Source organism: Trypanosoma theileri (assembly GCF_002087225.1).
Source record: "Trypanosoma theileri isolate Edinburgh chromosome Unknown TM35_Tth_27_V1, whole genome shotgun sequence".
Lineage (NCBI taxonomy): Eukaryota > Euglenozoa > Kinetoplastea > Trypanosomatida > Trypanosomatidae > Trypanosoma > Trypanosoma theileri.
The window spans coordinates 330,066-342,805 of NW_021639869.1; the positions used below are offsets into that span (position 1 = coordinate 330,066).

Here is a 12,740-nt window from a genome sequence, read left to right on the forward strand (position 1 = left end):
AAAAAAAAAAATAAACCAAACAAAAACAAAAAACAAAAAAAGAACATAGTACAACTGAACGATAGTAGCAATAGTAATAAGAAACACACAAAAGAAGAGAGGAATGAGAAAAACACTCCGGCGATGTAACGCCTGTGGATCTCCTCCTGCTTTTTCTGCAGGAATTCCCTCTTTTAACTCCACACCTGTGCGGTTCTGTTACGTCTGCGGGTCTTCCTTGCGGCCTTCAGCAACTAAAGAAAAAGAAAAAGAAAAAGAAGAAAAAGAAGATGTGATGTTGACATTGCCGATGAATACAGAGTGGAAGAATCCCACATTAGTGAAGAAAAATCCCTTTTCTCTGCAGGATGTACTGAAGATACTCTGGAGACAACTGCAGTCGTGGGGACCGCACACACTTATCCACTGTTTACCGTGTTCCACTGTAGACAAGGAACATTCATCCACTGATGCTCATCCCTTAGTGGGAATGAATAGATATAATGTTGAGAAAACCACTAGAGCTGTTCATACGGAAAAACCACCAGTCTTTTATGCCTGGCCACTCGAGTCCTGCAGTACAGTGGAAGAAGAAGAAAGTAAAGAGATGAAGTTTATCAAAGAAGATACCCCGTCTTCCTCTTTATTTGTTCAACTTCAGATAATATACAAAATACTTGCGGAAGTCATTTTAGAGTATAATACAGTTCTCTCATCATTACAGTTAAGATATACGAATGAAGGAAATATGTGGCGAACGTATGTTTCTACACTAAAGGATGAACTTCGTCAAAAGAATGAAGAACATGTGGCACTTTTAAAACGTGTATTGTATTTAGAACGTGAACTCTCTCTACAGAATGAGAGGCACAAACGAGAATTGTTAGAGGAGAGATGCAAACGTGAGGAGGAGCATCAATGGTCTTTGAATATGAAACAACAACAAGAAGATAATCTTACTGAGGCGTATCATTTCTTGCGTGACACACTCGTACATGGAAAACGCCATATACATTGAGTTCATATATATATAATTATATATATATATATATATATAATTATTCTTTCTCTCCCAAAATTTTACTCGTTTATTGTTCTTGTTGTTGTTGTTGTTGTTGATTCTATGTATGTATTTAATTTTTTTTGTATTCTTACCCACCTATCTACCTCTTTTTTTTTTTTTTTCTTTATCTCTCATACACCCCTGCAATGGGGAAAAACGAAAGAAGAGTATAATAATAATAATAATAATAATAACACCAAATCCAACAACTAGGAAAACGCTCGCGTTACACAAAGCAAAACAAAACCAAAAAAGAAAGAAAAAAAACAAAAAATAAGAAAATCATTCAATAAGAACTCATTGAAAAGAAGGAGGTTGTGGGGGGTTTAGTGCTCTTCCGCATGGAGTACTCCCCACGACTGCGGCGGTATGCAAAGACGGAGACAATGCGGACGTATAATGCCGATCTTGCTTACCGCATGCAACCACTTTGCCCTTTGGCATCTACAATGATGTACATGAATCACACATCATATAAAAACGAGTTAAATTCTCACAATAATAATCTTTCTTCTTTTCCTTCTGGTGATGAGGGTAAATTGACTGCAGAAGATACGATTAGTGTAGATATTCACGATGAGTCACCTGCTCAAGCCACACATGTACCTCTTGATTTCCCATTAACGTATGCTGATGTGTATACTTCTTCTTTTTCTATAAGCCGTGAACTTAATGGTCATACGGGATGTGTAAATTCACTTTCGTTAAATAGTTCAGGTGAATTATTATTATCTGGATCTGATGATCTTTCTCTTTGTCTCTATGATACATGTGATTGGACGTTACGAAACCGTTTCCGTACAATGCATCGTTCTAATATATTTGATGCTGTTTTCCTTCCAGGTAATGAAAGATGTGTACTCTCATGTGCACTGGATGGACATACCTTACTCACAGATTTGGAAAGGGCAGAACCTTTTTATAAATGTCGTCATATGTGTATGGCTTCATCCATAGCAACATCCGTATGGTGGCCAGAAACAGCTTATGTTGCATATTCTAATGGAGTAATAGCTCGTGTGGATACCCGTTTACGTTCTTCTTATAATCAACCCCCAGATGTTGGAAATCCCTGTATTAGAGAAGTAACTCAAGTGCGAGCATTAGCTGTTCATGAACGTTGGCCTTTTTTAATTGCCTCCGGTACAAATACCTCACGTGTATATTTTCATGATGTGCGAATGGGATTCCTTGGGGCTTTTGCCTCTATGTCTATTTCAAGTGTTCATTGGAGTGATGGAGTTAGTGGACTTGCATTTAGTGATGCTGGTGATTGGTTAGCGGTTAATTACCGTCGTCAAGATATTTATGCCGTTCCTTGGTTGGAAACTTTGTATTCCCCTCAAAAAGAAGAAATTCTTTATGGTGATTCTAATGAATGTGGAAATAGTTTTGAACGTCTTTTAGGAATGGGAACAAAGAGTACATTACCAGATGTAATTGCACATAATACGTTGCGTTTACGAGGACGAGAAAATCATCAAACTATGTTTAAAGAAGTTGCTTTCATGGAAAATGATAATATTATATGCTCTGGAGGTGATTGTGGTAAAGTATATTTTTGGTCTTTACGAAATGGGAATTTATTACACAGTACACAAGGTGATTCTGATATTGTAAATGCAGTTGTATATAATAAACGTACGGGTGCTTTACTTTCCTCTGGTATTGATGCCACGGTAAAGGTACTGGAATCCAATGGTTGTTTACGGAAACAAGAAATACCTCAAGAAACCCGTGAAGTAGGAATAGGAGTAAGAGTAGGAGGAGAAGAAGAAGAACAACAACAACAACAAACTGTAGGTGAAGTTGCGGTGGAAGTACCGGTTACTTCTTTGGTAATGCAGTATGTAACGGATATTACCGATATTGGTTCTGAAATACATCTATACTCTAATTTTATTTTTAGTTCAGAGTCAGAAGATAGTAGTGATGAACTTTTTCAATCTAATAGTCTTGATAGTGATGCTGAAGTCGTACCTCCATGGCGGAGGCCTAATGATTTAAGCTCTACACAAACTATATTTGATGCTTATAGAAAATGTGCATGTAAGCAGTTTGATCTTGTACAAAAGTTACAGTTTTCTACAGGTCCTCGGGATTTGCGTCAATTTGTGAAAATGATGCGAATGTTATTGGATATGGCTAATCGTGGTAACCTTGGAATTGATGCCATGACGAATTGGACAACTCTTTCAGCTCCAGAAGAGTCATCTGAACTTGAAATATCTAGTGATAATGAGGAAAACTATGGTCCTTTTTCATTTATTGATGATATTGCTCTTTTGCGTGATCTTGAGGATTCTTCCTTAAGTGATATTCTTTTAGGGGAGAATAGGTCAGAGGAATATAATAATAATAATAATAATAATAATAATAATAATAATAATAATAATAATAATAACAGTGGTAATGAAGATGATATTTCTGTATTAATTGAAACGGATGAGAGTATACTTGAAGAAGACCAAGCTCCGATAATTAGTTTTATTAGACGTCGTCGAATCTTGGGTACGCGAGGGATGAATCTTGATACTACTTCGGTATCATTATTCCCAATAATGTGTAATGCGTTTTATGCCGTAAAGCGATTTCTCGATATTGCTTTTCGTCTATGGAGAGTACCTGGTCTTGGAAAAGTTCAAATACCTCGCTGGAATAGATGTCGATGGGGAACTGTTCCTTATACCTCGGGATTTGTAGATAATGAATATTTTGATGGATTTCCAGAAGGTGGGATGGATCCACCTTTTTTACGGAGTTTAAATGAGAATGAAGAGGTATCATCTGCTGCAATATATGATAATGATGGGGGATCTACAGAAGAGGTGAACACCACAACTGGACGTGCAAAAGTTATTTATCTTTTATATATAATGGATTTCCTCTTAAAAGGTAAAGAATGCTTATTTACCACAACGAAAGAACGTTGTCGATACTGGCAGTTTCGTTGTATATTGGAACTCTGTTATGTTTACTATTATATGGCGATTGGAGATATGGAGATGGCATTAGAACGAGTGAACCGATTGGAGCGGCACGCGGAATATCGTTGCGTAACGGCATTAGGGTCTGTAAGTAAGGCGTATGTACTTCGACAACAGGCTTCTCAAGAAAAACGACAGAAGAAGAGAGAAGAGGAACGATCTGAAGAGATTAATAATAATAATAATACTAATAATAATAATAATAATAATAATAATAAAACGACGACGATATTGGAATTACCCAAGTCACTGGATTCAACTTGTTTTCCTCCATTATTGGTTCCATTGGCACTTGAAATTCGCATATTAGTACTCTCTCAACGCGCTAAAACTACTTGTTCATATGTTAGTGGTTTCTCTAATTATCATACTGGAGTGACAGGATTGGAAGATGAAGAAGAAGAGGAAAGTAATACTCAAGAGGAAGAAGAGGAAGAAAAAAAAAAGAGCGCAGTTCAGTCTGAACAACGCATATCTATGCTAGTAGAAGAGATGAGAAGGCGACTTAACGGGCATCCGAATCGAAGAGTAAGTCGAAAGGTTATATCTATGCTTAAAGATCTTCAGATCATGCTATAGTAAAGTTTTTTCTTGTTTGGAATGTTAGTAATAAAGGTATATTGAGACGTTAGTGATATCAATTTTTTGAAAGTGTGATGCATATTGCGAAAGAGGTGAATCAACCAGTAAATAATTATGATAATGATAATAAGGAAGATGAATAATTAAGTAAATGGACCACGTAAAAAAAAAAAAAAGAAACAAAGCGAATATATATATATATATATATATATATATATTTTGCGGGGATCATTTCAACTGTAGTGTCTCTTCTGGTTGTTATCATCATCATCATTATCATTATCATCATCTTTATCCCTTTGGAAATTAAAAGAAACAGGAATACATCCTTACCCACAACTACATTATATACATGCAGCTATATTTATATACATCCGTGTCTCCCTATATATAGAGGGATTGATTTGTTGGGATAAGGAAAACAACAAAAAATTTTTCACAATCAATATTGGGATAAAGCTAATAAATAGTATGGCAAGTGTTTACATGACGCAGCAATTTTAGTCGTTCATTCATTGCTTTATTTGCCTCTTTTTTTCTTTTTTTTCTTGCTTGAATATATTACGGTTTAGTTATTTTAATTTACTGAGGTTGGTATTCTTCCATCTCACTGCATTTTTTTTTTTTTTTTGCTATACGGGGCGGAATTTTCTCTCTCCCTCTCCCTCTATCTCTCTTCACCGATGTGAAGAAGAGAAGGGGGAGTAATATATTTCATTTGTTTGTTTTTTTCCTTTTGTTTCTCTACATTTTATTCTGGCTATGGCTCCACGTCCTCTCCTTTTCCTTCCCTATCACCTTTATTATTATTATTATTATTATTATTATTATTATTATTATTATTATTATTATATTATATTATTATTATTATTATTATTATTATTATTATTATTATATTCTTCCGTTGCTCTTATGTGGGGTGACGAATCCCCATGAATGAGTCCTGTTGAGGATCTTATTGCTTTATCTATATATATATGATATCTATTGTATCCCTTTCTTGTTCTTCTTTCTTATACTTAAATATCTGAGAACATCTAAAGAGGAGAGAGAGGCTTGCGTAGGCAGTCTCTGAACATCCCAAACGCAAAAGGGGGAGGACTTTAAGCAGGAAATTTCTCTACCCAGAGAGAGGGAGAGTGAGAGAGTGAGAAAGAAAAATAAAAAAAAAATAAGAGAGAAACTTTCTTTCTCCTTCTCTCTCTCTCTCTCTGCCTGACTGTCTGTGTCTGTGTTCTTGTCTCTGTTTGTAATTAAATGAAGGGTGTGGGATTGCGGCAACGGCAACGCCCGGCAGTGAAGCCGAATGCGGCTGCTCGTAGTGAAGCACCAGTGACAGTTGTATTCCGTGCCCATACAGACAGTCTCGCTAAAGCGCCTTTTCTCTACTGCCCAAAGAACTACTCTCTTCCCATGCCATCTTCACAAGAACAATTTACAGAGGCTATCATTGAACTGTTTATACCGAGTTGTGGTAACAGTAATTCCAATGGTTCTAATACGGCTACTACTACAACAACTAGTAGTAGTAATACTAATAATAATAATAATACCAATACCACTATATGTGTTGGTGGTAATAGTAGTAATAAGAACTCTTCCAGTGGCAATCAATACCGCCAACAACATCACGGAGTTGGGAGTGGCAGAAACATGTCGCCATCTACCACCTTATTGTCCTCTTGCACAGAGACTGTTTCTATGAGGGTATCAGCTCCACTCATTTCGGATCCTGGGAGTTCGCAAACTACTCAGCATACAACAAAAACTACAGTGGCAACAACAACAACAACAATGATAACGACGACAATAATGGGGAATTCTGGTAGTGATACATTTCCATCAGATTCACAACGTATTGTGAGTAATACTCCATTTGCTGCCACCTCAAACTACGATACCTGGGTTTGTCGGGCGTATTGTTTTGGTGAGAAGGACGCTCTACATGCGAATGGTGCTATTAGTGTACACCAATCATTGGCAAATAAGAGTCAGTTTATTAACGATATTACAAAAGGTAAGGCCATAGCACGTGTTGTGCCGACGTATACTGAGGTTCGTGAGCGATTTGGTTTATCTCATGTAGAATTGGCTTTTGAAGACCAATCTATTTCTCGTGCTGATATGTTTCTTATTTCAGAAGCGTTGCGTGATGAAATTCTTTACGAGGGACAAGAAGTGACTCTTTGTGGTTTCACCATGAAAGTTAATGAAATGCTCCAAAGTGTGAACCAGAATGGGACAATGGAAGGTAGTGACACAACTAAAACATATCAAGGTGATAACTTCAAGAGTACTGTCAATAATAATAATAATAATAATAATAATAATAATAATAATAATAATAATAATAGTAACAATGACATGTTTGATAATGATGGGGTATTTAAGATGATGGACACCCCTTGGGCTTCAACAAAAAAAATGAAGTCAATGAACACATCCACACAATATCAACAGCAGCAACAACATCAACAAAATCATAACCAGGGTGAGGAGGATGTAGAAAGGAAATTTCGTCGTGTGCGTTGTGGTCTTGTCACAGAGAATACCCTTGTGAATTTTTGCTCTCTTTCTGCCGTTCACTTTATTATTCTGGAGATATCAAAAGAGATGTGGGATCCTACCTTGGATGGTCGTATTACAATTGCCTGGGCTGTAAAAAGGTTTCTGAAGGAGTATTTAATGCAACAAATACCAAAGCATAAAGCTTCTCCACTCATAAACATTTTAATGGTAGGAAGGTTGCATCCAGAGTATGCTATAAATGATAATGTTGATTTCTTACATGAGATGAAAATACCACGTAAAGCCTCTAGTGCCCATATTTCAGAGGAGGTTGGACTTCAATGTGATGTACTTATCGAGCGTATCCTATGCGAGGTACGAGAGACATTGAAGGCTAATCGTAAGTCAGAAAGTGAATCTGATATTCTTGGGGGAAAAGAAAATATTAGTTTTCAACAAGATATCCATCATCATACTACTAATACTAATACTAATAGTAATTCAAAGACAAAAACTGAGGCTGTGAATCGTGGTATGATTTCACCAGATGCAATCACCGAACGAGACCTTTTTGTCCATGCCAAAAATACATGTACTATGGAGACTATTAGTCTTGTACTGGATCGTTGTACACAACAACTTGTAAATGGACAGACGGGGTATATTATTACTGTTGTCTCTGGTGGGAAAGGTCTGTATCAGGTGCGGAATGACCTTCTCCAGGCGACCTGCACTCGACTTTTCAACGCTGGGATTGAGCGTGTGAATATTGTCTGCATTGGCCGCCCCCCACTCCACCTGACGCCGCTGCTGGAGTACATGCCGGACGACGAGACGCTGCGGTCGCAATATCATCTCCACATTGACCAGCAGCCCCGTCGCCTCTACGAGCAGCCGGCGTGGGCGCGGTGTCTCTTCTACCACCCCGTCCCCGACCCCACGTCGACGGGCCGACTGCTCTTCGGGCTCCTCCCGCAGGCCGCGTGGGGGCGGGCGGCAGCCGCAGCGGAGGGACCACCGCCCCCGCACACACGACCGCCACTCCTCCTACCGGTACTCCCTCCAGATACCCCGCAGAATAACCACTTGGATCCATATAAATACTCAACACTAAGTAGAGGGGATTATGCTATGCTTGGCGGCGAAGGTCTCAGGTGGATACATCCTACACAACAACAACAACAACAACAACAGCAGCATCAGCAGCAGTCGGTACATCATCAGGAATCGTCATCCTTTATAAAGGCAGCGTGGTATTCGTTACATGGTAGTGGGGTGTTGCAACAGGATGGATTTAATCGTGATCGTATACTTGAATACGTCATGAAAGAAAAACAAGTATCTTTTTTGGAAACTCGTGCTGGAAGTACAGTCATACCATCTGAGGTAGGTGGTATTATCCCATGTGGAATAAATATTTTAGATAGTGATATACAGAGTGGGTATGTAATTCTTAAGCTTCAAATCAATCAAATGATTTTCCCTAAAGCTAAATGGTCATTGGAATTACTTTCAAATAAAGATACATGGTCAATACTTATGAATGCTTTTTCAGGTAAGGATGATCGTCTCTCAATAGATGAAAAAGAATACTTTAGTTCTCACTTTCGAGCCTCTGAAATATTTTTCCAAGATTACAGTACTATTTCTGAAGATGGTAAGGTACTAGTTCTTGCATCACGACGCAGTGATATTACCTTCTTAACATCTGAAGAAGTTGTCTTTACATTTCATCCTGAATTGTTTGTAGAGTGTGATAATACAACATGCTTTAAAACAACAGTAGCACATGTGCAGATACGAAATAGTATTCTATTTGCTATTAAACCAATTAGTCCATATCGTTCAATAACAACTTCAGGAATTGATTCATCTACCTCACATAATGTTAATACAGATGTCTTATTGCGTCGTCGATGGCAATTCGCCCACCCTGAGTTACCTTCCTCATCTGCTGTTCATTCACCATGGGTTTCATTATGTCATTGTAAAATTCTTCCACTTTATGGAACAAAATCTGCTTATCCACGTGATAGTTTTTTTGTTCTACCTACACATCAATACGCTGTTTCTATTCAAAAGAATATGCAACTACTAGAATACGTCCTTCAACGTTTATTACAACAGTATCAAATAGTTGTTGTGGGTCCTTCTATAGCGGGAGTACAATGGCCACGTGAAGATCCTACCCGAAATGCTCGTTTAGAGATGTCTATTGGTCACCAAATTCATGAATTAAAAATAGCAGAAACAGGTCATGATATTTCAGTAACTCGTATGATGCATCGTGGTATGTATAGTAATGCTCAAGCAACTCATATGATTACATATAAATATCTTCTTTTAAATTACATGAAATCAGGTTTTAGTAGGCGAAAAATACTTTTAGAAACTCAAATTGGTGCAAAACATACTTTTCGATGGGAACAACTTGACTCATATATTCGTGAACGTGAAATTTATGAGGCCTTTATTCCTTCTTCAACAAATTGTTCACTACGTGAAGGTGAAGTATGTGTAGCCTTACTTCCCGAGACTTTTGAAGGTACATCTATTTCATTTGAAGAATTTTTAAAATTTATCCGTTATCGTTTTAGTGTCCATCTTGCTATGTCTAGTCAGATGAAATGGAGAGAAGACTCTTCAGAATTAACGACAAATATACCAGATGATTTTGATTATCCCGATATATTATCACTTCGTCGTGTTGTACTCATGTATGACAATTCACAAGTAACTGAACGACGATGTGTTATGGACCACAAGACTGGGCGAACACTTTCCTTTGATGCACCTGTAAAGAATCGTATGATGTCTGTAGAAATTACCTTACCAGAAGCGTTTAACCCAAAATGTCATTATTTTCTAAAGGTCTCATGGTTAGTATGCATTGCACCAATTGTAACGGATTGGTTTTGTTCGTTTCTAGCTAGTGCTTCTCGGTTTCACTTACGTGCTATACCAATTCCTAACTACTATCACACGGCAAAGGACGAATATTTTGTCTGTAGATTTACTGTACGCGCTAATAGTAGTGAAGAGGAACCACGTTTACGACGACATCTTCTTACTCTCTTGACAAGTTCTAAATACCGATATCTTCCTGATATACCTTCGATGAACCGTAATTGTCGTTTACTGCATTTCAGTGGAATTTGTTACGTTACTTCGAAACCAGAAAATGGTGTGGTGGCTAGATGGTATGAAAACCCAATGTTACCAACGGGGCAGCCAGAGCATCAACAATTACTTCGTGAATTCACAGAAGCTGTACAATTTGTACGTACCGAGCTTGCGTTATCCTAAGACATGCTCATTTTTCCATTAGTTTAAACCTTTATTATTATTATTATTATTATTATTATTATTATTATTATTCCCGCATTAGTTTATCACTTTTTTTTTTTTTTTAATGCCTTCTGATGTACAGGTTTGTGTTCTCATTACTCATTATTATTATTTTTCTTTTTTATTTTTGTCTTCAAATTCTAGTTGCAATTATTTTTCTCTTTTCTAGGAGAGATAACCATCTTGATAACACAAGCGAGAAAAAAAAAAAAAAAAGCGAAATTATCTGATATTTTTCTATTTTATTTATTTTTCATTTATAAAGGTTTATTGATGTGGTCAAAAAATAAGGATAAGGGCCATGAGGAAGAGAAGGTATTGTTCAGTGAATATGGTACACTATATTTCATGAAAGGAGAACGGTACAAAGCCATTTTTGACTCATCGGAGTGTGAACAATGCACCATGAGGATTCTAAGAATATCACGGGAATCCTTTTTTATTCAGGTTTTAGCTGATTTTGATGGTGAGGAGAGTGAAGTACTTATTCAACCTATTGGGTGTGGTCTTTCTTTCGGGTACAGTCGGAAGGCAGGCTCTGTACATTGGCCGGCATATATGGATGGTAAACTGGAATCCATGGCATTCGTATTCTCTGGAGAGAATTCAAGAATGACACCAGAGGATATTACAATGCGCTTTGTGGAGATTTACAATCGTTGTACCTACGCTCTTTTGACATCCTCAGATGTTGATGCGATAACCAATGAGGATGAAGGTTATGAATACATTGGAAATTCTGCCACTTCACAGATTCCAGATGAAGACTACCAAGAACCTGTTTACGAATTGGATGTCTCACATGAGGCGGCAACTAAAACTGGTGGTAGAAATATCTGTTATAGTGAATCCATGAAGTTCAATAATGCAATGGTGGTAAGAAGGGCTAAAGATTCTGTTGAACTTCAAACACACAAGTTTGATTCATATGGTTTTAATGAAGGTACCTCAGGAAAAGTACGGATACCTGGGTTAACTACATGTGAGGATGCATTATTAGATGATACTGAAACTAAACTACAACTTCTCAGTATAGATGATCAGAAACTATACGAGTATGACATAGATTATGGAAAGGTGGTACAGGAACACAAACTTCCTGAAAAAGTAACGGCAATAACATACAGTGCTCACGTTGCTGATCCAGTGCCAGTGTATACTTGCCTCACTGATAACGTCGCCTTTAACGTGGACTGTCGGATGGACCCTCGTAAAAATATTGTCATGGAACCTGGTTGTACACTGGATAAATACAGACTAACATCATTAAAGAAACCATTTACCTGCCATGCAACCACGAGGGATGGACACCTTGTCATTGGTGATATGATGGGAAGTATTCGTCTGTACCGTGGTCCTCCAGGCAGTCGTCGGAAAGATGGCAAATACAATCCAAAGGCAGCTCAGACACTGTTAGAGACTAAGGTACCAATTGTTGCAGTGGACGTGACGGCAGATGGAGCCTATGTTGTGGCGGTGTGTGAAAAGTTTTTATTATTTATGCCTACTGCGTATGTGGATGACCGAGGCGAGAATACGACTGGGTTTGTCTCAAAAATGGGTAAGAAGAAGCCAACACCGTTAAAATTGCAACCAACATCAAAGCAGCTTGCAGTACTTGGAGGTATTGAAAAACTGGATTTTGTTTCTGGTGGGTTTGATCGCTATGAGAATGGTGGACGCGAGGTTTGCATAACTGCTTACAGTGGAAACTACATCTTCACATGGAGTCTTGAGGCTGTAAAGCGGGCTGAGGAGAATGGACGCGCGTGTCTTGGTGAAAGTGCCCTTGTGAGAAATGATGTCATTGGCGTTTCAGCCCATATTCCAGATAAACTAATGTACTTGACTGACTCTGATATCTGTATGGCTCCTTTGAAGTTACACGAGCGTACAGAGAGGGGATCAAGGCGTTATGCTTATTTGTGAAGACCAGCGAAATTCTGCGCAAACCATTTAACTAATAGTTGATGGGGAATTATAAAATATCAGGTGCGTCATTTCCCTATTTGTTCGGGGTTATTGTTTTTTTTTTTTTTTTGTTGTTGTTGCTGTTGCTGTTGTTCTTCCCTACAGCCAATTATTCCTCCACACTATGAATTGGAGGTGGGTTAAAAGATGCTTTTGGTACCTTTACTTGGTCAGTAACTATTGCTTGTAGTGAATTAGGGGACGTGTTGGACTTGCGGCTATTTTGTGTTTTAAATACATGAATTACTAAAGAGAATGGTAAAAGGAAAGAAAAATAAGAATAAGAACAGAAAAAAAAAAAA

At 37.8% G+C, this 12,740-nt stretch overlaps 4 protein-coding genes across 4 annotated transcripts; all 4 read left to right on the top strand.

Moving 5' to 3' along the window:
• Nucleotides 1-103: 103 nt before the first annotated feature.
• Nucleotides 104-997, top strand: TM35_000271990 (uncharacterized protein; the record flags this gene model as incomplete). The annotated part of the gene is made up of 1 exon (XM_029028092.1): nt 104-997. One exon carries the CDS (start codon nt 104-106, stop codon nt 995-997), a length of 894 nt encoding a protein of 297 aa, XP_028880675.1.
• Nucleotides 998-1,383: 386 nt separating this feature from the next.
• Nucleotides 1,384-4,608, top strand: TM35_000272000 (uncharacterized protein; the record flags this gene model as incomplete). Its single annotated transcript, XM_029028093.1, has 1 exon — nt 1,384-4,608. The coding sequence occupies one exon, from the start codon at nt 1,384-1,386 to the stop codon at nt 4,606-4,608; it is 3,225 nt and encodes a 1,074-aa protein (XP_028880676.1).
• A 1,260-nt stretch (nt 4,609-5,868) lies between these two features.
• Nucleotides 5,869-10,425, top strand: TM35_000272010 (putative DNA-directed RNA polymerase III largest subunit; the record flags this gene model as incomplete). Its single annotated transcript, XM_029028094.1, has 1 exon — nt 5,869-10,425. One exon carries the CDS (start codon nt 5,869-5,871, stop codon nt 10,423-10,425), a length of 4,557 nt encoding a protein of 1,518 aa, XP_028880677.1.
• A 315-nt stretch (nt 10,426-10,740) lies between these two features.
• Nucleotides 10,741-12,396, top strand: TM35_000272020 (vacuole import and degradation; the record flags this gene model as incomplete). Its single annotated transcript, XM_029028095.1, has 1 exon — nt 10,741-12,396. One exon carries the CDS (start codon nt 10,741-10,743, stop codon nt 12,394-12,396), a length of 1,656 nt encoding a protein of 551 aa, XP_028880678.1.
• Between the last annotated feature and the right edge of the window lie 344 nt (nt 12,397-12,740).